The sequence below is a fragment of the Sus scrofa genome, chromosome 7, assembly GCF_054392235.1.
Source record: "Sus scrofa isolate SSC_HxYL_T2T_F1_AM1 chromosome 7, Sscrofa_HxYL_maternal_Yorkshire_Landrace_v2.0, whole genome shotgun sequence".
NCBI lineage: Eukaryota > Metazoa > Chordata > Mammalia > Artiodactyla > Suidae > Sus > Sus scrofa.
The window spans coordinates 42,397,996-42,423,095 of NC_139389.1; the positions used below are offsets into that span (position 1 = coordinate 42,397,996).

At 41.5% G+C, this 25,100-nt stretch overlaps 1 protein-coding gene across 4 annotated transcripts in view; it reads right to left on the reverse strand.

Moving 5' to 3' along the window:
• The window catches only part of BTBD9 (BTB domain containing 9), a 406,522-nt gene that overhangs the window by 100,880 nt on the left and 280,542 nt on the right, over positions 1-25,100 (reverse strand). For all 4 annotated transcript variants that reach the window (XR_014809001.1, XM_084966368.1, XM_084966369.1 and 1 more), the window contains 1 exon segment: positions 5,301-5,490. Coding sequence is in view for 3 of the 4 variants with exons in the window: in XM_084966368.1 (XP_084822494.1) it covers positions 5,301-5,490 (190 nt within the window). In the remaining variant the exon portion in view is untranslated.

Here is a 25,100-nt window from a genome sequence, read left to right on the forward strand (position 1 = left end):
TACTTACAGTATTGCACATATCAATTACAAAACCATCATTTTCAAGCTAATGTAAGAATTGTTAATTTAATTGACTTTCTTATAATTAGGGCTTCAACAAAGTGCTGTCATTTATTAGCTGAAAAAGATGGGGCGATAGGCATGCTTAATGCACAGCATATGTAATTTCTCATACTAACCTGAAAACACTTAAAAGGATATCATGATTAGCAAGGAAAAAGATAATAAGTCTTAAACTAAGGCGACAGAGGGACTATAAACTAAGACATTAGGTAGATTTGGTTAGTCATTATGACTCTACCCTGGTCTTTTTATGTGGTCAGGCCTCTGAAGATTTCCTGTTATTTAAATTTTAATGCTTTTTAAATGGCATGAAAATGATATAATTACTACTCAGTTAACCACTTTTAAGGCACATTCCAGGCAATTTCTCTCTTTTTCTCCCGAATAAAATGAGTAACTTTAGCTGTGCCTGTAAACCTAGCAACAACAAAGACAGACTCCTCTGTTTCCCCGTTAGACCGCCTGCTCTGGCTCTCGGGAAAGAGTAAGAAACACTGAAGATGGGGAGAAAGTTCCCAGTAAACTGCAAAGGCTGGGACGCCTCCTGCTGTTTCTTTTCTGGGAGCCAGCTGGAGGAAGGCAGGTCAGGAACAAAGAAGGTGGCTTCTAAAGGCACCACGGCCTCCCTGCTCTGCCCTCCTTTTCCTCAGCAAAGAAAACTCCCCTCTGCCGGTGCTAATGAGACACTGGGGATGGCTTTGTGGTGGTGGGTGGCGTGGCCGTGGGAGCTGGTGACGGAAGACAGAAACGGCAAGTCTCAGGGCTGCCACCTCTGCAAGTTCCCTCCTCGGCCCTGCCTCTTGCTCTCCCCTCCCTCACTCCACTCCTGCTTCACTGGCCTCCGCGCTGCTCCAGCAACAAGTGCCCGCCCCAGGGCCCAGCACCCTGCCTGGGAGGCTGGGTCCCCAGGTTCCCAAACGGCTTGCTCTTCCCACCCTTCAGGTTCAACCACCCCATCTAAAACTGCGCTGTCTCCAGCCCCCAGGCCTCCTTCCTGACGGCTCAACCTCTGAAATGTCTGCCATTTGACACACGGTGTTGTTCACTGCTTATCCGTCCTGCCCCCCGCCCCCCACCAAGAATGTCAGTTCTAGGAGAGCACTGATGTCTGTTTTCTGCCTTCAGTGCTGTATTCCCAGTGCTCAGAACAGTGCAAGGCACACAGTCAAAGGCTCAATAAATGTCTGTTGAGTGAATGAAAGAAAACAGGGGAAGGGGAGATAGTTCAAATTTCAAGGTCAACCTATCTAGGATCCACAAGAGTACGTACTGGTACCAGACACACTAGCAGGATTAGGCTCCCGCTGACCGTGGTGAGTGGTGGGCACTGCCTGTCAAGAAAGCAGCCCTGCCTGCTCTCCCAGCTACAGGGCAAACACTCAGGAAAGGAAGAAATTGTTTATGTGGATGAAAACAGACAAAAGAAATCTTATCCACAAAATACTTCTGGCCTCTCTTAGGAATAAAGAATGATGTGGACAAGACAACTCACATTTGAGAACTTCACCTCTGTGTTCACCATCTCCAAAGAAACCTGAATTTTAGAAGTCAGCGCACCGTGTGATTGGGCCCTTCAGGAAGTGGTTCCAGGACCGCCGGCTCTACTCCTGCTGAGGTTGAGAAGATGTCAGTCACTCAGCTCTGCAATGCTCTCCTTCTAGGTGTTGATTCAGAATCACTGGGCTTCTTCGCACACGGTGACTAGGAAAGCAAGTCAGCCACCACAAGCAATAGAAGCCGTGGGTCAAATGCCACTGACTAATCGACTTGCCATCTGTCAATTACCCATCCCCATGAAGAGGTGCCACTGATCTAGCTTCCTATCAATAAACATCTATCTGGCCACATCAGCTGCTGCTAACCATGCTCTGCCAAGATACCCAACATCATCCACGGGCATTGGCGGCTATGAAATCCTTCTCCCTTTCTTCTTGATAATGTCACAGAAGAGGCAAATGCAGTTCCTGACAACATAATGTTAGTTTTGTAGAGACGTGTCTCTTTGAGTGCTCAGCCAGTTACAGGGGGCTTCAATTGCATGGATTTTCCCACTGCAAAAGCAATAGCTGAGGGTAAGGAAGCTGGAGGCTTCACACTGTGTCAAGCACACAATTCTGCCTTTGGTTGTATTCATGCTCATCGTGCCCCTCTGAGTCAGGAAGAGAGAAATTGTTTGGGAGAACCATTTTCATTCCACATTTGAAGAAAACCAAATGGGCACTGTTCTCTCTTGTCTCTCTTAAGCTCCAGTGGCACCTTTTTCTGGAGTCAGATACAACATCTCTGATTCTTTGAGTAGAGCTAGAGGCCAAGGTAGCCTTGGCACATAAAAAGCCTGTTTGTCTCTCTCTGGGATGTCACCTTGGCAACGACCTCATGAAGTCCCTGCTGGATCTAAAATTCTAGATCTTACTACACCTGCTATGATTACCCTTTCTAGCTTGATAGACTACCTCATCTGCACATTCAGTCTGTCAAGGGACACTTATTCTGAGTTGCCACAGGCTTTATGTGTCAGGTAAGGCCGAGGGGAGGCAGCAAGTAAACAATTAGGATACAAGCATGACAGATGCTCTGGCAGGAATTACATACAGAACATTTGGAATCACTGAACACGGAGGTCTAAACCAGCCTAGGAGGTGACGGAAGACTATGGAAGCATTCCCCAAGGAGTGAAGTCTTGAAGGGGCTATAAGAGCCAGGTAGAAAGGGGTGCTGAGAAGGTAGTGAGAGACACATGCAATGAGAACAGCACATTCAAAGAGCTGAAGGCACGGGGCTGGGGGGAGGAGGTGATGCACGAGCACAGCTGTAAGTAGCTGGAGAGGCTGAGACAGTGTGAGGAGGGGTCAGGGAGAGGCAGGAGCGAAGGCTTAGAGACAGAAGCAACTCAGAGGTTCTTAAGGCCTCTGTCTGAACTTTCTCTGGAAGGTAAATGGTAGCCATGAATCCTCTTAGGAAGGGGCATGATCACATTGGATTTGTGGGAAAACTGTGGGAGATGGTTGCAGGTAGAGAAGGAAGAGTCAGGCAGAGAAGAGAAACTACAAAGCTGTGACTACGATGAGGGCAGTAGGGATGGGAGGAGAGGAAGAATCTGTGTGATGTGTGGGCGCTGGTATTGACAGCTGACCAGCTGGGGAGGTGAGGGAAAGGAAGGCATTTGGGAAGATTCTCATGTTTTGGCTCCATGGAAAGGCAGTACCACTGAATGACACGAGGAAGCCACAGTGTGAGGCAACTTGAGCTGGGAAAGGGGAGGATCATGGAATTCCATTTCTGACATATTGGTTTGAGATGCACATGAAACATTGTTGGGGGGCGGGTGGAGTGCCAGGTAAGCAGACAGAATACAGGGAACATTAAAAGAGAGTGGGCAGAGCTGCTAACCTGCCAGTTTGCTTCCATCTTCATTGGCATGAAGACTGGTCTTCAAATTAGAAATGGCAGAACAAACATAATAAAGAGAAAACTGAAGCCCCAAATAGGTGAAGTGAAAGAAAACGAGTATCTAGTCAATTTAAATGATTTCAAGCCTCCTGTTCAGATGAGTTACACACCAAGCCTGCTGAAAGCAATTGCAGATGTAATCTCAGAGACACGATTGGTAATCTTCAAGAAACTGTGGAGACTATAAGACAAGAGAAGGACACTGTTTTCCAGATTTTCAAGGTAAAGAGGAAAAGATTGTAATGGGAAATATTCAGATAGGTTTCACCCCATTTATGACAAAGAGTCTACAGTGACTTATTAAATAGATGGCTTGGTATTAGTTTAGCTAATGTGTGAGGCTGAGAAAAGGGAAGGAGGGGGGTGTTTGCTATCTGATGGAAGTTTATTTGCACTGGTGGCTTGTCCAGACTGATGGTGGCTTGTCCCCTCCCGCTTCCAGAGCACAAAGTGAGTTGTCTGGCCCGCAGTAGGAATTCAAGGCTTCTTTAGCTGTGATTTGTTGCCCGTGGTACTCGGCCTGTATGTGGCCTTTATGAAAAGAGACTGACAATGTAAATGAAGAAATCCACAGTCTGAGTTCTCCAAGACATCCAGCCATCGCTTGTCAGGGCGCCCGGGGAGCCGACAAGTGGCATTAACCTCTGTGGTCATTAGCCTAAACATCAATAAACCCGTGCCCATTACAATCCTACCACCTTATTTTTTGTGCTATTTCTTTCTTTACACATACTAACTTTAAAATGAGAACAGGAAACCATAAAGCAGGTGTGGTGGAACAGGATCGGGGGAAGGCAGTCACGTCTCACCAACGCCTCTACCTCGAGCAGGCTGAGAGATGACGTAAAATATCTTCTGTTAAAAAGTCTGATACAAACACACATACACATACAACGTTAGTTTTTCAGAGACCTTCTTAGAACTTTAAAAGGAGGGAGGGCAGCCTATTCAAGACCCAGATGGCTCTCTTGACCTAAAGTATATCCTCTGGGGATACCAGACTTACATTTTAAAATTATATGAGCCTACAAATCAAGCAACACTGAGTTAAAGCAAAAACAAATCAAAATGAAAACCACCAAAAAACCGGACATGAAGATTATTAAAAAGATCTTTTAGAATCGGGTCTCATATTCAGATCTGTTTGGTCATTTATTAAAAGTGAAAACGATTTTCTTCTTCTTCTTTTTTTTTTTTTTTGTCTTTTTGCCATTTCTTGGGCCGCTCCTGCGGCATATGGAGGTTCCCAGGCTAGGGGTCTAATCGGAGCTGTAGCCACCGGCCTACGCCAGAGCCACAGCAATGTGGGATCCAAGCTGTGTCTGCGACCTACACCACAGCTCACGGCAACGCCAGTATCGTTAACCCGCTGAGCAAGGGCAGGGATCGAACCTGCAACCTCATGGTTCCTAATCGGATTCGTTAACCACTGCGCCATGACGGGAACTCCCTGAAAATGATTTTCAATTCTCTGTAACCTCTTCTGACATTATCCTCTAAGTACCTAACCAGCACAAACCGAGCTTGTGCGGGAGGTAAGCCATGTCCATGGAGAAGCCTCGTCCTCTCCCTCCACAAGTCTAATTTAGGTTCATCTCCCACCAGAAAATCCGACCAAGCAACTTACGTATCTTTGCCTCTTCCTTTCCATCCCTTGCTCTCAATATTTACAGCAAAAAAAAAAGAAGGGTATCTTCACTGAAGTTACTGGCATCATCAACGTTCCAAAGCACAATGTGCACGTGTTTTCCCCTTTAAAAGTGGCAAATGAAAAGGGATCTTCTTACCGTATTGATCCGATCATGTATGGCTGTGCCAGCTGAACCACAATTGCACCACTTCCTAGCTGATGACATGTGTAGCCAGAATCCCAGTCGTAGTTCTTGGTGTCCCCGTTCAGCAAGGCATTTCGGCTCCGACTGACCCCTTCAATCACACTGGCACAATCAGCAATTGTCGCAACATTCTCCATGGGAACTGTGAATCCAACACAAGATTCAGCATAAGATAAAGAAGTCGCTCGCATATATCATAACAGTGTGCTATGAACAAAGTTAATTACTACCAATGATAAAACAGCAATCAGAGCATCTTGATTATCTCAAGATATGAACACATTTTCCACACCAAATAGCTTTTAAAAAAGGTTGAAACAAACCAAACCACGTGTAGCAATTAACCCTAAAGAATTTTATTATAAAGAAACATGATACCCCATAAAATAAGGAGTGGATAAATACATTGCAAAATATTACTACATCAGGAAACCACACAGTAACTAAGATTAATGAACTATAACTGTATACAAATGGATGAAATCAAAAAACAACGCTAAGTGAAAAAAGCAAGGCACAGGAAAACAGTATCTGCATTCATTTATACAAAGTTTGTTAAAAAGGCAAAACTAAAACTATATTTTGTTTAGGGATGCATATATAAATGTAAAGCTAATTAGGAAATCCAGGGAATTATTACACAAAATTCAGGATCATTTGTCTGGGAAAGAGGGGGATGAAATCTTGGGAGGGCCTTTCAAACTACTGATCTTGTTTTAGTATCAAGCTAGGCGACAGGTACGCAGACACTTGTTTTATCAGTATTCTTTACATTGTACATATTACACTTAATAAACATAGTAAATCTATTTAAAGAAACATATATATAGATTCAGTATTTTACAATGCAGAAAGAAGGAAAACTAACTAGGACATGGTACTAATCCCTTTTCAGAATATACAGCTGCCCTCAGCCATGATGCATTTCCTTTTTTGTTTGTTTACCATTCTGAGCATTTTAACACATATACTCATTTCCTTGTTCAGGAAGTGCTGGATTTTGAAACACCAGCTCTGTTTTGATTCTGAATCTCTCTATATACTTCAAGTCCACATCAACCTGTTCATTTATAAAAGGCTACTGTTTCCTCAAAATGATAGCTGTCCAGAAATGATGGAGATTCTCTGAACACTAAGAAGAGAATGATAAAAGGTGAGGGCCATTTAAGTTCCATGGACTTTGTTTGTGCGTTTACTGGTGCTAGGGTTTTCTTCAGACATTTAAGTTATTTAACTCAAATCTACAATTAACCATTGCTTCTTACATTCAAGATTTGCAGCTTACTTTACATACTTTTAAAATAGATTGAAAAAAAGACAACTTTTCTTAGAGTTATACTGTCCTTCTCAGTATAATATTACATGATATGGGAAGAGAGAGGGTGAGCAGAACTGCCATTGTGCAAAAACATTTCCAACTTTATAATAATGTGGAACAAATAGTCTTCCATGTACCTTCTAAGCAATGCATTTACTTTCCAAACCTGGGCGTGCCTGTGCTTGGGCCCTCATCTCATGTACTGTCACTGCTTGCTTTGCTCTCTGCAGAGGAGGACAGCCTCCCACAGATAAGGAAGACAGGAAAGGACAGACAGAGGAAGGCAAAGAGGACAGAGTTTCTGGCCAGGAATCCCTTAATTATGAAGCTCAACTCCTAAGTATCAAGCAAAAACACTGGTGAAATAACCCGTAAGGACAGTTTCCTGGCAGAGAAGGGGCTTAGAGAAACACCTCCCATGGCTCTGAAAGGAGAAGAGATAAAGGTTTATATTTAGAGGCTAATTCAAGGTACCTCTCTCACACAGAAAAGGGCAAGTATTCTGCGATTTGGAAGAGAGAACTCAATTTGCACAGAAAACTGAGCTGAGACATAAGATCACACTGTAGCTATCTTGGGCTGCAGTAGGAGACAGCATCCATTCCCAGATGCTTGAAGAGCATACATTTATTTCTCATCCACTCTATCCATTCAATGATGCAACGTGGCTCTAAGCATCACATCATTCAGGGAACCTAGTGACAGAGGCTTTGTATTGGTATGTGCTTTTCCAACCACAGCAGCAGTGAGAAGAGAGTGAACTGGGTATCAGCTCTTAAAACTTCCCCCAAAGCAACACAAGTCACCTTGCTCACATTCTGTTGTCTAAGGCAAGTCACATGGCCTTACTCAACTTTAAAGGGGATGGGAGAGGGCAACCTCGCTGTGTACCAAGGGGAAGAAAGGAAATATCTGATCAGCAATATTAACGTCTGCCATAAACATTAAACAAGGAGGAAGAAACATTCAAGGCAGATAAATCTCGTTCATTTGTGTAAAATATATGAAATATTTCAATGTGTAAATATACCAAAGGGACATTTAGATTGTTACCACTGTTTTCTTTGTGATTACAAACAAAGGTGTCTTCTTGTATACCCAGGTAAGAGTTTCTTCAAGGAATATATAAAATATATATGCATGTATTCACACACACACACAACACACACACACACAAAGAAGTGGGATTACACTCAAGGCTACGAGTTATCTCCTTGGCAGGATGCCAGTCCTTTCTTGGTTAATGTACTGAGTTGAAATATTTAATCTTTTCCTTTATGATTTGTGCTTTCCTTTTCTTATAAACTCTTTCCTAACCCAAATTTATAAAGATACCTTCCCATACATTTTCTTCTAAAAGTTCTCAAATTTTGCTTTTCACATTTGAGTCTTTAATCTACTTAGGACTTATTTTTGGTATGCTATGAAATACAGATCTAGTTTCATCTTTTATTCCTATAGTTAGCCAATTTCCCCAGCATCATTTAATAAAGAGTCCATCCTTTCCCCCACTAGTTCATGTTACTTTAATCACATATAAAGTTTTCAGGTGTATCTGCATTTGTTTTTAAGATCTGTGCTGTTTCCCTGATTTGCCCAGCCTTGTGCCTATACCGTGCTGTTTTTTTTTTTTTTAATTTAATATTGTATTTTTCACATTGCCCACCGTTACTCACAGTTGCGACCTCAATGGAAGTGCCCTCTGCGTTGCCTCTCCATGCTGTTTTAATTACTATAATTTTACAGTATCTCAAACTCTGATAAAGTGAATACCTCTCCTCCCTCTCCTTTCCCCTCTTTTTTCAAAATTACCTAGATATTTTTGGCCTTTTGAGGAATTTTTTTGTTTAACCTTTCATGTACTGGCATAAAAATTTTTATGCTTTTTTTTTTTAAATCATTCCAAATATTTTCATCTGTACTTTTCTTTCTTTTTTGGTCAGTCCTATACATGTTTATTGACTTTATTAATGTTTTCAAGAAACCAATTTTTGACTTTGCTGACTCTATTTCCTACTTCACTAAATTATGCTCTTCTCATTATTTCTTCCTTCTATCCCTTTGGGTTTAGTCTATTTTTTCTAAATATTTGAAGCAAATGCTTAACTCATTTTTTCTTCTTTTCTAATAAATGTGTTTAAAGCTAATATTTTACCTCATATCTCTCTTTATCTTTAAATTTTGACATACAGTGTTTTGAAGACTATTGGTCAAGTATTACGTAGAATGTCCCTCCATTTGGGTCTGTCTGATATTAAGTGTTTTAAAAGTTGACTCCATCTAAATATTCTCTAATTTCCACTGTGATTTTTCTTTGATCCATAAATTATTCTTAGGTATGTTTTTAACTTTTCAAGTTATTCTTTTGTTACTGATTTTTAATTACATTATAATGTAAATAAAAAAGTGTGGCAGTTCCCATTGTGGTTCAGTGGTAACAAACCCAACAAGTATCCATGAGGACATGGGTTCGATCCCTGGCCTTGCTCAGTGGCTCAAGGATCCAGCGTTGCTGTGAGCTGTGGTGTAGGTCACAGATGCAGCTTGGATCCCAAGTTGCTGTGGCTGTGGTGTAGGCCTGCAGCTGCAGCTCTGATTCAATCCCTAGCCTGGGAACTTCCATATGCCACGGGTGAGGCCCTAAAAAAAAAAAAAAAAATTTTTTTTTACAAGTGTCTGAAGATAATGTGTACTCTCTAATTTGGGAAATGTCTAGTTATACATATATCTACTATAAAACTTACTGTGTTGAAATCAAATCACTTATGTGCTAATTAGTGGGAGAGGTCTAATTAAATTTCTATGATTGTAGATCTGACAATTTCTCCTTATAATTCCATAAATTTTTGCTTTATATGTTTTGAGACCATGTCATTTCATGTATAGCACTTTAGAATTACATCTTACTGGTGGATTTTAACCTTTTGTCATTATGTAGTATCATTCTTTACCCCTAATAATGCCTTTGCCCTAAAATCTACATTGTCTGATGTCGAATAAAAACAGCACCTTTATTTTGGCTACTATTTCCTTAAAATGACTGTTCTATTTTTCAAGTCTCTTGTAAATAACATTTAACTAGATTTTTGGAAAATTCAGTGTCCTTTGTGTTTTAACTGGTGGATTTACATCACTTGTACTAAGTGTTATTACTGATGTATGTTAACTCACTTTTACTTTCTAGTCACCAGGTTTTTTTTTGTTTGTTCTTCCACCTCTCCTTCTACTCTGTTCCTGTTTTCTACTGGACTGAATTTCCTTTATTTTCCCCAGCAGCTATCTCTATTGATTTAGTTCGGAAATGATATATTCTATTTCTATTCTTTGCAAAATTTTAGACATGTATACCAGACTTAGCCATGCCTAAAATTAAATATCACCTATTCGCCTCTCCTTGGCAGTATAAAAGATCTTAATACTTTTTCATACAAATCACCCACCCTCAGCTTGTTATTCTTACCTAACATTTTAGTTCTACCTTGATCTATACTCTCTAAATCAGTCATTATTATTATTATTTCATATAGTCAAAACTTATCCACATTCACAATTTATTCACCATTACTTTTTTTTTTTTTTTTTTTTTTTTTGGTCTTTTTGCCTTTTCTAGGGCCGCTCCCGTGGCATATGGAGGTTCCCAGGCTAGGGGTTGAATCACAGCTGTAGCTGCTGGTCTATGCCACAGCCACAGCAACTCAGGATCCGAGCCGCATCTGCGACCTACACCACAGCTCACGGACGCCAGATCCTTAACCCACTGAGTAAGGCCAGGGATTGAACCCACAACCTCATGGTTCCTAGTCAGATTTGTTAACCACTGAGCCAGTCGGGAACTCCAACCTTTACTTTTTTTTATAACCTCCTTTCTTCTTGGTTCAACTTCCTTCTAAGACACGTCCATTAGTAATCAGCAAGTCTTTGTTTGAAAGTGTATTGTGCCACCACTCCTAAAAAATAGAACTCTAAGTGAAAAGCTGTTTTTCTTCAGCACTTTGAAGATATTATTCCATAGTCTTCTGGCTTCTACTGTTATACCTGTTATAGTCTGCTATCCCTCTGTTAGCAAATTTTTCCTCTACAGTTAATTTTAAAGTTTTATTTTTTGTTTTGGGATTTTGCAAGTTTACTATGCTCTACCTAGACATAGATTAAATATGTTCTGCTCAGGACTGAATATAAGCATTTACAGCTTTTATCAAGTCTGGAACATTTTAACCCTTATTTCTGTGAGTATTGATTGTCCCTCATTTTCTGTTTTTTTCTTCTAGAATTCCCATCAGACCTCTGTTGGAACTTTTAATTCTATTCTCTATATTTATTAACCTTCCTTTCATTTTTTTTCCCTCTTTACCACTTTGTGAAGCATTATGGGTAATTTCTTAAAATTACTATATTTTTAAAAATTATAGCTGATTTGCAATATTGTGCCAATTTCTATTATACAGTGAAGTCATACATACATTCTTTTAAATATTATTTTCCATTATGGTCTATCAGGAGATTGGATATAGTTCCCTGTGCTACATAGAGTAGGACCTCATTGCTTATCCATTCTAAATGTAACAGTTTACATATACTAACCCCAAACTCCCAGTCCATGCCACTCTTTCCCTTTCCCCCTTGGCAGTCAAAAGTCTGTTCTCCATGTCCATGAGTCTGTTTCTGCTTTGTAGATAGGTTCGTTTGTGCCACATTTTAGATTCCACATGTAAGTGATCATATGGTGTTTGTCTTTCTCTTTCCGACTTACTTCATTTAGTATGATAATCTCTAGTTGCATGCATGTTGTCGCAAATGGTATAATTTCATTTGTTTTTTATGGCTAAGTGATATTCCACTGTATATACATACCAGATCTTCTAAATCAATTCATCTGTAAATGTACACTCAGGTTGTTTCCATGTCTCGCCTACTGTAAATAGTACTGCTGTGAACATACGGGTGCATGTATCTTTTTGAATTATAGTTTTGTCTGGATATATACCGAGGCATGAGACTGCTGGATGATATGGTAGTTCTATTTTTAGTTTTCTAAGGAAATGCCATACTGTTTTCCATAGTGGTTGTACCAATTTACATTACCACCAACAGTCAAGGAGGATTTCCTTCTCTCCACACCTTTTCCAGCATTTGTTATTTGTAGACTTTTTTTTAATGGCTGCAACTTTGACATATGGAGGTTCTCGGGCCAAGGACTGAATCCAACCTGAGCTGCAGCTGCAGCAATTCTGGATCCTTTAATTGCACTAGAGCCAGGGACTGAACCCACACCTCCACAGCTACCTGATCTGCTGCAACTGGATTCTTAACCCACCGTACCTCGGTGGGAATTCCATGTGTAGACTTATTAACGATGGCCATTTTGACCAGGGTGAGGTGGTACATAATTCTAGTTTTGATTTGCACTTCACTTCTCTAATAATTAGCAATGTTGAGCATGTCTTCATGTGCCGATTGGCCATCTGTATGTCTTCTTTGGAGAAATGTCTATTAAGATTTTCTGCCCATTTTTCAATTGTGTTTTTTTTTCTTTTTGTAGTTGAGTTATATGAGTTGTTTGTATGTTTTAGAGATTAAGCCCTTGTCAGTTGCATCATTTGCATCTATTTTCTTAAATTTCACAGGTTGTATTTCGGTTTTTTTAATGGTTTCCTTTGCTGTGAAAAAGCTTGTAAGTTGGATTAGTTTTTGTTTGTTTATTTTTTTTTATTTCTATTGCCTTGGGAAACTGATTTAATAAAACATTTGTATGATTTATGTCAGAGAACCAAAACCAGACACTACCAAAAAAAGAAAATCATAGGCCAATATCTTTGATGAATATAAACACAAAAATTCTCAACAAAAGTTCAGCCAACTGAATCAAACAACACATAAAAAAGATCATACACCATGACCAAGTTCACAAGTGGCTTAACATATGCAAATTAATAAATATACCGCATTAACAAAAAAGTCAAAAACCACATGATCATCTCAATAGATGCAAAAACCACTTGACAAAATACCCATTCATGATAATAACTCTTACCAAAGTGGGTATAGAGAGAACATATCTTAACATAATAAAAGGCATTTATGACAAACCCACAGCCAATATAATATTCAAAGGAGAAAAGCTGAAAAAGTCTTCCTGCTAAAATCTGGACAAGGATATCTTCTCTCACCAATTTTATTCAACATAGTATTGGAAGTCCTAAACACAGCAATTAGACAAACAAAAGAAATAAAAAGTATCCAAATTGGACGAGAAGAGGTAAAATCGTCACTATATGCAGATGACATGATACTATATATAGAGAACCCTAAGGATTCTACAGAAAAACTATTTGTTCTGATAAACAAATTTATCAAAGCAGGATACAAGATTAACATTCAGGAATCAGTTGTATTGCTATATACTAACAATAAAATATTAGAAAAGGAATATAAAAATACAATGCCTTTTAAAATCACACCCCCTGGGAGTTCCCGTCATGGAGCAGTGGTTAATGAATCCGACTATGAACCATGAGGTTGTGGGTTCAATCCCTGGCCTTGCTCAGTGGGTTATGGATCCGGCATTGCCGTGAGCTGTGGTGTAGGTTGCAGATGCAGCTTGGATCCCATGTTGCTGTGGCTCTGGTGTAGGCTGGTGGCTACAGCTCTGATTCAACCCCTAGCCTGGGAAGCTCCATATGCCACAGGAGCGGCCCAAGAAATGGCAAAAAGACAAAATAAAATAAAATAAAATAAAATAAAATCGCACCCCCCAAAATTAAATACCTTGGAATAAACCTGATTAAGGACTTGTAAAAGACTTCTATGCTGAGAACTATAAAACATTAATCAAGGAAATTAAGGAGGAGTCAAAGAAATGGAAAGATAGTCCATGCTCCTGGATTAGAAGAATTAATATTGTTAAAATGGCCAAACTACCCAAAGCAATCTATAGATTTAATGTGACAAATATCAAATTACCCATGATATTCTTCACAGAACTAGAATAATCCAGAAATGTATATGGAATCATGAAAAATCTGGAATTGCCAAAACAATCCCAAGGGATAAAAAGGAAGCAGGAGGTGTAACTCTCCCAGACATCAGACAATATTACAAAGCTATAGTAATCAAAACATTGTGGTACTGGTACAAAAACAGATATATGGATCAATGCAACAGAATAGAGAGCCCAGAAATAAACCCAGACATTTATGGTCAATTAATCTTCAGCAAAGGAGGCAAGAATATAAAATGGGAAAAAGTCTCTTCAGCAAGTGGTGCTGGGAAAACTGGGCAGTTCAATGAAACTAGAACACACCCTCATACCATGCACAAAAATAAACTCAAAATGGTTCAAAGACTTAAACAGAAGACATGACACCATAAACCTCTTTAAAACTACTATTTGTGTTCACTACCTCCCTTCAGGTGTGTTACATCTGCTGTTTAACCTGTCCACCAAGTTTTAAAATTTCACTACCGATCAAAAACTACTGAAAATAAATGAACTGGAGCTATGAGTATCAACAAGGATCAATCTCAGAAAGTTGGTTAGTAAGAGCAAGTTAGGAAAAAAACAAGGGCTACTAATTCCACTTCCATTGTTTAATGACAGATTCTTAGTGAATCTCATCTATGTGGTAACAGGGAGTAGTAAATACAAATTCAGATGGATAGTGACCTCTGGACAGGAAGAGAATAAGGGTGTGACTGAGGGAGGGACACACAGAAGGCTGTAAAGGCTTGATAGGGTTCTATTTCTCAAGCTGGATGGGAAGCATGTGAGCATCCAAACTTTACATATATGTCCTTTATGTTCTTTTACACAAATGGAATACTGGATTTTTTATTATTATTTTTTTGTCTTTTGTCCTTTTAGGACCGCACCTGCAGCATATGGAGGCCCAGGCTAGGGATCTAATCGGAGCTGTAGCCACCAGTTTACGCCACAGCCACAGCAATGCCAGATCCAAGCCTCGTCTGTGACCTACACCACAGCTCATGGCAACGCCAGATCCTTAACCCACTGAGCAAGGCCAGGGATCAAACCCGAAACCCCATGGTTCTTAGTCAGATTTGTTTCCACTGTGCCACGACGGGAACTCCAGAATACTGGAATCCCACACATTTTAAAATTGTTTATATGAAAACTAAAAAGATGGCAAGTAATTCCAGGGGGCTGGGAAGGATAAGCCTTTTAGGATCCTTTAGAATGCTGATATCCTCTGTGGTCTTAATGGTTGTCCTTGTTGCTTCTCCCTGAGTTCGTCAATTTTCTCCTAAGCTACCTTATTGCTTCATGATTTTATCCCTAGATAATCTGATTTTAACCAGTGGTCAATTAGTGCAGTGGCATCACTGACAACCACAAAATAATTACTGGTATGGTTTCCAGCTCTTTGGGAAATGAGGTTGGGACAAGCACTCAGAATACCTTTTCTACAGACAAATTTATAAATGGGTTTACTAAAGAAGCTTCTTTCAGTCTCCAACATTTTCTCTAAGCAAAACTGTCCTAGTAACATCACCCTCTGGAATCTTAAGGTAGTCTAACATGCTACATTTAAGGAACTTTGCCTTCTTGGAGTTCCAATCATGGGTCCAAAGGTTAAGAACCCAACTAGTACCCATGAAGATGCAGTTGGATCCCTCGTCTCGCTCAGTGGGTTAAAGATCCGGTGTTGCTGCAAGCTGCAGCACAGGTCACAGATGCAGCTTGGATCTGGTGTTGCTGTGGCTGTGGCAAAGGCCTGCAGCTGCAGCTCCTATTCGAACCCTGGCCCAGCAACTTCCATATGCAGGTGCAGCTGTAAAGGACAACAACAACAAAACTTTGTCTTCTTAACAAAAAATCCTTTATCTATGAGCTGGAGAATAGTATTCCGTAGTCTCTATTTTGATCTTGACATAACTGTTCATTAATGTTTTTCAAAGTCTGGATCTACAGAGTGTGCCCAACATAGATAAACATGGACATATACATACACAGTGCCATCTTTCTTAATTCTCTCTCCTGTTTTTTAAATAATGAGTCATATTAACAATATAATGACCAGAGTTCCTGTCATGGCTCAGAGGTTAATGAACCCAACTAGTATCCATGAGGATGTGGGTTGGATCCTTGGGCCTTGCTCAGTGGGTTAAGAATCCAGCTTTACTGTGAGCTGTGGTGTAGATCACAGACATAGCATGAATCCCGCATTGCTGTGGCTCTGGTGTAGGGCGGCAACTACAGCTCCAATTGGACCCCTAGCCTAGGAACCTCCATATGCCGAGGGTGTGGCCTTAAAAACAAAAAACAAATAAACAAAAAACAACATAATGACCAAATGATGCCAACAGGTGGAAAGAAGAGAAGAACAGGGATCTAGGCATAGATACTGTGGATAATGACTTTCTGTAAATAACCAAGAAGACAATTGTTCCAGCCCTGTACCAATTTTTAACATCCAAATCAGTATTTCAGTCTGATCCAACCTGACAATCAGAGATTTAGAATGTGAGTTTCACAAGGGCAGAAACTTTTGTTTCTTTTTTCCACTGCTGTATTTCCAACTGACTAGAAGGAGTACCTAGCATAGAGTAGGTATTAAATAAATATTTGCTGAATGAATGAATCAGAGCTGGAGAAGCATGCCTATGTAGGTTGTGGCACTTAACCCTGCTTAACATAGCTCCTTACCAAAAGCTAGAAAATCCAAAAGTTACTGAATAAAGCAGAAAAAATTTCTTTCTCATGGAAAGTTTTCTTAGAAAAGTAAAGTATGATCAATTTCTGGGTCTTGACCTTAACATTAAAAAGAAAACAAATCTGCCCACTTCAGAAGAGCCTGCTTTATAAGCACTGCACTGTTCATTGTTTTTCAAAGTCTGGATCTCTCAGACACCCTTAGCCCTCTCAACTTCTCTTCTCCTAAAAGCTTATCCCACATACAGAAAGTCTGGTCACTCATGGAAGACTGAAATTTTTTTTTTTCTCTCTCTCTCTTTTTAGGGCTGCAGCTGTGGCATGTGGAAGATCTCAGGTTAGGGGTCGAATTGGAGCTACAGCTGCCGGCCTGCGTCACAGCCAGAGCAAGGCAGGATCCAAGCCACATCTGCAACCTACACCACAGCTCGCGGCAAGGCCGGATCCTTAACCCACTGAGCAAGGCCAGGGATTGAACCCACATCCTCAAGGATCCTGGTCAGGTTTGTTCACTGCTGAGCCATGAAAGGGAACTCCTGGAAATTTTTTTTTCTGATAGGGAAACCATTTGGGGGAGAACATGAGGAAGAGGAGAAATGCATATAACGATGTGGCTTTTAAAGACTATCAAAGCTCTCTTATGCCTGATAGTATTGCCATTTATTTTACTCACACTACAGGAGTTCTCGCAGAAGACGTCTGTCCTGTATGTCACCACTGGGTTTTCTAATATAGTCCACTTTCTCCACTTCAGCAGGAAATATTGTTATTAATTCTTCTCCCTAGAAACACAGACCTCGGCCTGCTTAGCTGGACTGCCTAATAATTACTCAATGGCTCGAATAAGTTCTGGGGTCTTTTTTCCTGGGGAAAATTAGAGAGTGATTCTGACTGACTGCAATGCACAGAAGGTGCCATGCTGTTGTTCTTCCCGTAGGGGCCAGGCCACTCCCCATCTGAATGTTCATTACCATCTTTCATATGCGTTTGATAAATTTATTAAAAACACCATCTGGATGGGACTCAGCTTTGTGCTGTACTTCCAGTCTTCCAGTTTCCTTCTTTGTCCCACTGGAATTTCTGCCCCAATTTGTGTCACTTTGTTTACAAAATTGTACTGCCAAAATCTAGCATCTCGCGTCTGTCTCTAGTTTTCCTTTGCTGTCCTTGGGCTACACACCTATTACAATAGCCTGTGCTAGGAGCAAAGGCAAAAGGGAAGTGCCTAGGTCGAAATTACTTTTCCCCCTCCGCGCACATAGCAATTCTGTTCAGACAAATTAAATTTGCTGCTTCTGAATGCAAAACGTGCATGTTAACAAAGTGTATACGTTCTGCAAGTGTGTGAATATTGACTCCGACTGTGGGGAACTGGCAAAAAAGTGATCTGAAAACAGTTTCACTGTCCTCTGTTCTTACGCAGCACCAGGAGTGGCCAACAGCCTGCCCGTAAATTTAATTCAGGAGGAATAAATTTTTTAAAAGGCAGTAGTACTTCACTAGAACATGACCTGAGGGCCACCTGTACTGGCTATATTTAAAGATAAGACTGACATGTTATTTAACTGTCTCCAGAGATCACCTTTGAGAGGTAGGGGGAAAAACCCACTTGAAGTAGATTTTTAAAAATGAAATAGCACTTAGTACTTACAGAGGATTGTCATCTTCAAAAAAAAAAAAAACAGTGCTTGTGTTGGGCTTCACTCAACATTTTCCCTGGCTGTTCTCGTCACAAATTGTTTCCTAGCAGCACAGTGCCTCACGCAGCCATCAAGTGCTTAATAACCTCAGACTAGAGTCTTCTCTGTTGCCAAGATTTTCAGAGATACCAAAGATTTCCTTCAAAAAGACAACTAGGATTACTGGTTTATGGTCACACCTAGAGATTCCCCCGCAGGCGCATGCTTTTTTAGAAGGGGGACTCTTCCTCAAGGCCTGTCCCCAGGCCTGCAAGGACCTCGTGGCCGACCAGGCAAGCTTCCAACCTAACTGCAATCTAACCTCCTGTCACCTTACTCTAAAGGAAAAAATACTCACAGCTGTTATGTCTGAACAGCTGTAAAAGAACAATAGCTAATTAGAGCACACAAGCCCATCTTCCTTGGAAACTATCAAAAAGCTACAAAAATGTATTCTGCAACATTGGCACTAAATTACATTAAGTCCTAGTCTTATGTATCAGGTTAAAAAACAATCACTTTTCAACCCTATGTCACATCACAACATAAAGAAAAACCTTTCAAACTTTTCCTTCCCCACATTATCTCCGGGGTCCCAGCTCTGTGGAAAGGCTGCTTCCTAACACAACTCCAGGGGATTCGGTGATGATCAGCTCTCCATATCTGCAGGGAAGCCCAGGACAGAGAACAGACAATGCCTTCTCCATGCTGGAGTCTTATGCCTCTGAGCCTCTCCTCCCTTCATTTTCATTTTTGTCTGTCTCAGTAGCATAATCCCAGTGTTCTCATCACTCCTGTTATGGCTCCAACTCTGACATCTCCGAGGCTGCTCAAATCACACCACATCTTGAGATTACAAGGACTCTGACAATCATGCTGGGCTCAATTTAGCCAGTGATAGGAAGAGGTACCACTCTTCCAAACTTCAAATATGGCTCTCCCTCCTCCCTAAACATGCAAACGTTGTGATTTTATAAAGCTACAGCCCCAAGTATTTCAGAGACAATGACAGTTTTCTAGAAGACAAAGGTGAGGAATCAGCGGTGGTTACCCCCGGGGCCAAGGTGAGGTGGGTGGATCTCAGGTGTCCTGAGTTCAGCAGGACCAGTGAGTCCCCTCTTATACTCTCTCTTTCCCTCAGAGGGAAACCGTGTTCCAGAACCAACTGCTTAAGAGGTTTGCTCTCTTAGGTGCAGTTTTCAAACTCCAGCATTCATGCCAGAGATTCTAGCTGTGAAAATCTTCAATTCAAACAGACCTTAAAGAATCAAGCATCAGATGTTTAGCAGCGGTGACCACTGCAGTGTATCAAACAGAGTCACTCTGTAGGCGAGGCTTTTCAATTCAGGACAAAGGAATTTCCAGATGTAAGAAAAAAGAGAGCTCAAACATCCAACTCTGTGTTTGAACTAACAGGCAATATCTCATTGGGATGATTTTTTCTTTTCTCTGGACATAATCTATCAGAAAAAGCAACGCTACATCTGCCCCCTACATCAGGACATGTTATTCAAGCTGATATGGGAAAAAATACCTAACATACAGAGTCATTGAAATTGGTCTTGCATATTTTGAACACTCTTTCTCAAAAAAAATTTTTTTTTAAGTTCCAATGTAAAGAAAGAGTATCTTTTTCTATGAGTAGTATCATAAGAGTTTTACATGGATTTATTTTTCGTTATGTCCTAAAAGATGTTGAAATCAACATTTATTTTTGTTCTGCACTATTGGTTGAAAGGTCTTGTCAGGCCACAACAATTCTATGACTCAATATCAGAGATGTCACCATGGCTTGGGGGAATATTTCTCCTTCATGTTAAAAACAGAACGAAGGTGTGCAAAAGGTTTTTCAAAGGTCCACAAAATAACCTGCAGTCTGCAAGGAAATTTTTGTGTGTTTTTTTAAAACTTCCCTTTAACAACACAGTAGCTTTTCTCTTTTTCTTCTTTCTTTAAATTTTAAGCTGGAGGAGACATTTGGTTCAAACTTTAATTTGAAGTCAGAATGATTCTGAGATAATGGATAACTCTTTAGTCTTAAGATCTTGAATTATGGCCCTTTACAATGTATCAACAACTACAAAATTTGAGGTTTGTCTTTTTTTTTTTTTTTTTTTAAATGCCATACCCACCAAAGAGATTGCGTTCCAACTGAAGCTGTGACCTATGCTGCATCTGGCAACACCAGATCCTTTAACCCATTGCACTGGGTTGGGCAAGGAACCCACACCTGCCTCTGTAGCGACCGGAGCCACTGAGGTCAGATTCTTAACGTACTGAGCCACAGCAGGAACTCCTAAGTATTGAGGTTTTACTAACAACAGTTACCAGCGGTAAGGCATTCAAACATTAATTAAGTGGAGTTCTTCACATTTTACAAAAAATGTCCCAGTCACATCTGTGGCCAGTTATGCTTCTCCAGTTCTGCTCTGGCAGAAACTTCCTGCCACACGTTTTGCAGGTAGAGACAGAAAGGTAAGAGAAGACGGCAAAGTCTCACTTGTTTTAGTTCCCACAAACCATCCTGGATTGAGCTGTGTGAAAAGGAAGGAGTCTCTGAGAATCTCAGGGGAGCAAGATTGGAATTTAGAAGAAACAAATGGTTAAAAGTGAGTCTGCACTTCTGGATATTGAGCCCTCAGAATTGAGGCTCTGGAATCAAAGCCCACAGGACGCCTGAGGGGAAAACTGCCTCCCTGGGCTCTCCCAGTTTTAGCCTGAGGGGCCAGCCCAGGGCTGGGGAGGCTGAGCAATTCCCTAGGTGAGACTGAGGTTTTACTTCCCAGCAGGTGAACTTGGGGTCCCTGAGGAAATCTGTCTACTAGTTTCAAAGACTGACGAAGTCTTGCAAGTGACCTGGAACAACTTCACTCATTGTCGTATGTAAAGCTGTTATCAGAAAAAAACAAAACAAAACAAACTCAGCAACATATACAATTTACCCTGCTCTCTGGAGGCCCAAGTTAATCTAGATTCAAGGAACAGATGTGTTTTCCAGTAGAATTAAAGTGCACGATTTGAAAAAGTCTTGTCTAAAATACAATAAAAGGCAATTTAAAAAGAGTCTTCTGGGAGTTCCTTGGTGGCCTAGAGGTTAAGGACTCAGTGTTGTCACTGCTGTGGCTCAGGTTACTGCTGTAGCATGGGTTCAAACCTGGCCTAGAAACTTTTTTTGTTGTTGTTGTTGTTGTTGTTGTTGTTGTTGCTATTTCTTGGGCCGCTCAAGTGGCATATGGAGGTTCCCAGGCTAGGGGTTGAATCGGAGCTGTAGCCACCGGCCTTCGCCAGAGCCACAGCAACTTGGGATCCGAGCCGCGTCTGCAACCTACACCACAGCTCATGGCAACGCCGGATCGTTAACCCACTGAGCAAGGGCAGGGACCGAACCCGCAACCTCATGGTTCCTAGTCGGATTCGTTAACCACTGCGCCACGACGGGAACTCCGAAACTTTTGAATGTCATGGGCACAGACAAAAAAAAAAAAAAAAAGGCTTCTGCTACTATTCTCTTTTCCTTTTTGGGTTGGGAGGGTCTGCACTTGCAGCATACAGAAGTCTCCAAGCTACGTGTTGAACTGGAGCTGCAGCTGCTGGCTGCAGCCACAGCAATGCCAGATCAGAGCCACAGCTGCAACTTATGCCACAGCTTGCGGCAATGCCAGATCCTTAACCCACTGAGTGAGGCCAAGGATTGAACCTGTATCCTTATGGACACTGTGCCACAATGGGTACTCCCTCTGCAACTATTTTCAATTAAGTATTCTTTCATGGCTTATACTTAGTGCTTTGGGAAATGAAAAATGAGTGTGTTTTTAAATGGAACTTTATTATGAAAATTTGGGGACCTGTCAGTTAGGAAAGTTATCTTATTGCCAAGTGCTAGTTCTCTTTGCATCATGTCTACATACTTTAACTTTGAGATGGAAAATCTTTGCTATCCCCTGCCTGCCTTTGGCTTGAGCACCCACCGGACAAGGCCACGGCCGGCAAGCAGGCACCTGAAAAGCTCGTGTCAGTTCTGTGAACCATGTCCCCAGGCAACCTCAAGGAGGCTGTTTAACTGTCCTATGACCCAGTTTCTTTACCCGTAAAGAAAAGAGTCCCTTCTTCTACCTTCTTAGGAACGTTGAAAGAATAAATTGTCACGCTTACAAAAGAGTCTTGAGACTTTCAGAGAAGTCCAAGATGCAGGTTTGGTGCTTCCCTGGCCATGAAGAGCCAGGCTTTTCCCCACATGCAATGGGCAGGTGGGACTAGCATTTCAGAAATCCAGGAATTACACAAGAGGAGAGACTTTCATTCTCCTGAGCCACTCTCTAAATGTAAAAGGACAGGGCGCAGGGGAAGGAAGAGCCAATAACAATTCTACCGACCAGCAAAAACCTATTAGCACCTGCTAGTGTAATCCACGGCTGGCAGTTTCAGAATAACCAAGAAAGCAGTTCCTCCTGGTCGATATTTGCTGGGGCAGCAAGTTCTGACCTACTGAATCAGATGAAGATCATGGAGAGAGTCATTAGACCAAAGAAGGCTCTCTGTGCTAACAGTAGGGTAGGTAGGGGTCTCTCTTCATTAAACAAAGGGGTCTGCCCACAACCTGCCTTCCAGGAGAGTCACTGCCTTGAGGTTCCATGAGCTATTGAATTGAGTGGACAAATCAAAACACATTTTTAAAAATCAAAGACACAAATAGGCTTATGGTTTATCAGTGATATGGACAGTGATAAATGCCATGTGGGTGCCCTACGCTTCTTGAGGGAAGGCAGAGGGGGAGAGGAGAGAAGGAGGAGAGGACAGGTTCCCCACTGTATTTAGATGGTCTTCAAATGTTTGTAATTTCCTTAGGGTGTGCTCGTTGCCAAGTTGACAGATGTTGCTGGAAAAACCTGCACTATTCGGAAGAAAGGCTAACCTTTCAAGAGAGAGAGAGGGGAGGGAGGAGGCCCACCCGTTCGGTGAAGAGATGACATTCAACTGGACAGCAGACTACCCTTAGTGTGCTGGATCTTTGAAAGGCTGTGTGATAACACTGCCAACGAAAACTGCCGGGAAGAAATCTCATCTCGCCCTGGTTTTCCTTGCCGTGAGCTTAAATTAGTTTTTAAAGCCAAATATTAGATGCCCCAGACAAGTAAGTAATTATGATTACTCTTTTAAAACACCAAGACTCTGGAGTGCTAAGTTGCACATCATCGCCCTGAAAGAAGTCATTCTTTTAGGCTATACCATTTTACCCTCTCTGCTAAGTGTTTGCCCCCTTTCTCTTTCATTCATTCTTCCCACAGGTTGCCAGTGATCTTGTTCCAGCCTTCCCCCAGCCCCTCTTCTGCTTGCTTGGCCCTTGACATTTCCTAAAGAGCCTTCCAAGAGGGGACGGAGACAGCTGAGCATTAATTTAAGGGACAAACATGGTAGTTCTGTAAAGTCCCAGTCCTCTTCTGGCAAATAAGAGGAGAAAGCACTTTAGGGCTTCTGTGACTGCTATCTTCAGCCCAGGGGTCAGCCAGATCGGCAAAATCACCATTCTAAGTGACCACTTAGAGCTGGGGCCGGAGAATGAGGGGAAAGCCACGTGCGGCCAGACCTCCCTTTTCAGCAGACCCTGCCCTTGCCCTCTTCCTGAGGAGGACTGCATCTCCTTTCCATGCCCCAGAGCGTTCTCTTGCATTCCCAACTCTAAACCCCCAGCTCTGGCTCGTGAACGTGACCACTAGTCATTTCTTCCTGTGCCCTGGATACACCCAATGTTTTTATCAGCTCTGGTAAGCAGAGATTCACCTAATGTCTCATTAAAGGCAGATCACCGACCTACCCATTTAAAGATTAGCAGTGATGCGCCATCAGGAAAATTACACCTCTGGCATGAAAACCTGCAATTGGGGAGCCATTTTACAGGATCACATTCATTTATATCAATTATCTTGTTTATCAAAGACAATGAAACCCAAACGGGTAGTAAAAAGGGACAGAGTGCACTGTGAGGAATAATTAGGTCTTAGCCTCCCGGAGGCCGATAGCCATTTACCACCTCACTTTGGGAGGTGATGTTTACAGTGTCTGTTTTATAACTCCCTTCACATTAACTTTCAAATGTCAAAAGCAGGCAGTTAATTGTTTATTATACAAAACGTCAGGTTTGTGAAATACTGAGATGTAAAATTATTATAACTGATCTACCCTAAGAAATCCTGCCTTTCAGATTTTACAGCTTGTTTGTTAGTCGCCGGATCTCAGCTTAACTGCCATCACATGGACTGTGTGTGCCGGGTAGTCACTGACGAATAAGCTCCTCTGCATGCACTGTGTCCTCAGCCAAATGAGAAATGAAAATAAAATGATACGAAAATCAGTACTATGGTTCAAAGTAATATGTACTAAGACGAATGGGAGCCGTCTGAATAGCAGTGTCACGTGTTCTGGTTTCATTCTAGCTCTGAGAGTGAGATTCGGAGAATCGTGATGCAAAGCTTATGGAAGCGGTTTAAACTGACAAGACTGAGTGTGCATGGCCCCAAGTTCTTTAAGCCACTGCGTGTTGACACCCACACCCTGCGTCTACTGCAGAATCTCTCCATCACGAAACTACGCACAGCATGAGAATTTCTTTCCTGTCACCTGCCAAGTTAGCAGAGATGAAACCCTCTCCCTCAGCAGCCCACTATTCCAATCTTGCCAAAACCAACCCTTTCATCAATCTCTTTGTCTTCAGGCTTAAAGAACCCAATTCTCCCGTAGAGCCATAACAATCAGACAGACGTGGAGTTCACATCATGGCACAGGGGAAACAAATCTGACTAGGAACCATGAGGTTGCAGGTTCGATTCCTAGCCTTGTGCAGTGGGTTAAGGATCCTGCAGCTATAGCCCTGATTCGACCCCTAGCCTGGGAACTCCATATGTTGCGAGTGTAGCTCTAAAAAGCAAAAGCAAAAAAAAAAAAAAAAAAAAAATCAGACAGACAGTAATGAGAGGAGTGCAGCAGGAGAGAAGCAGTAAAATAAAGCAGTGTGCTATGATGAAGGAGAGTCCAGGAAGCCAGCTGGGGTTGGGGTGAGTTGAGGGGGGCTTCTTTGTAATACATCAGAT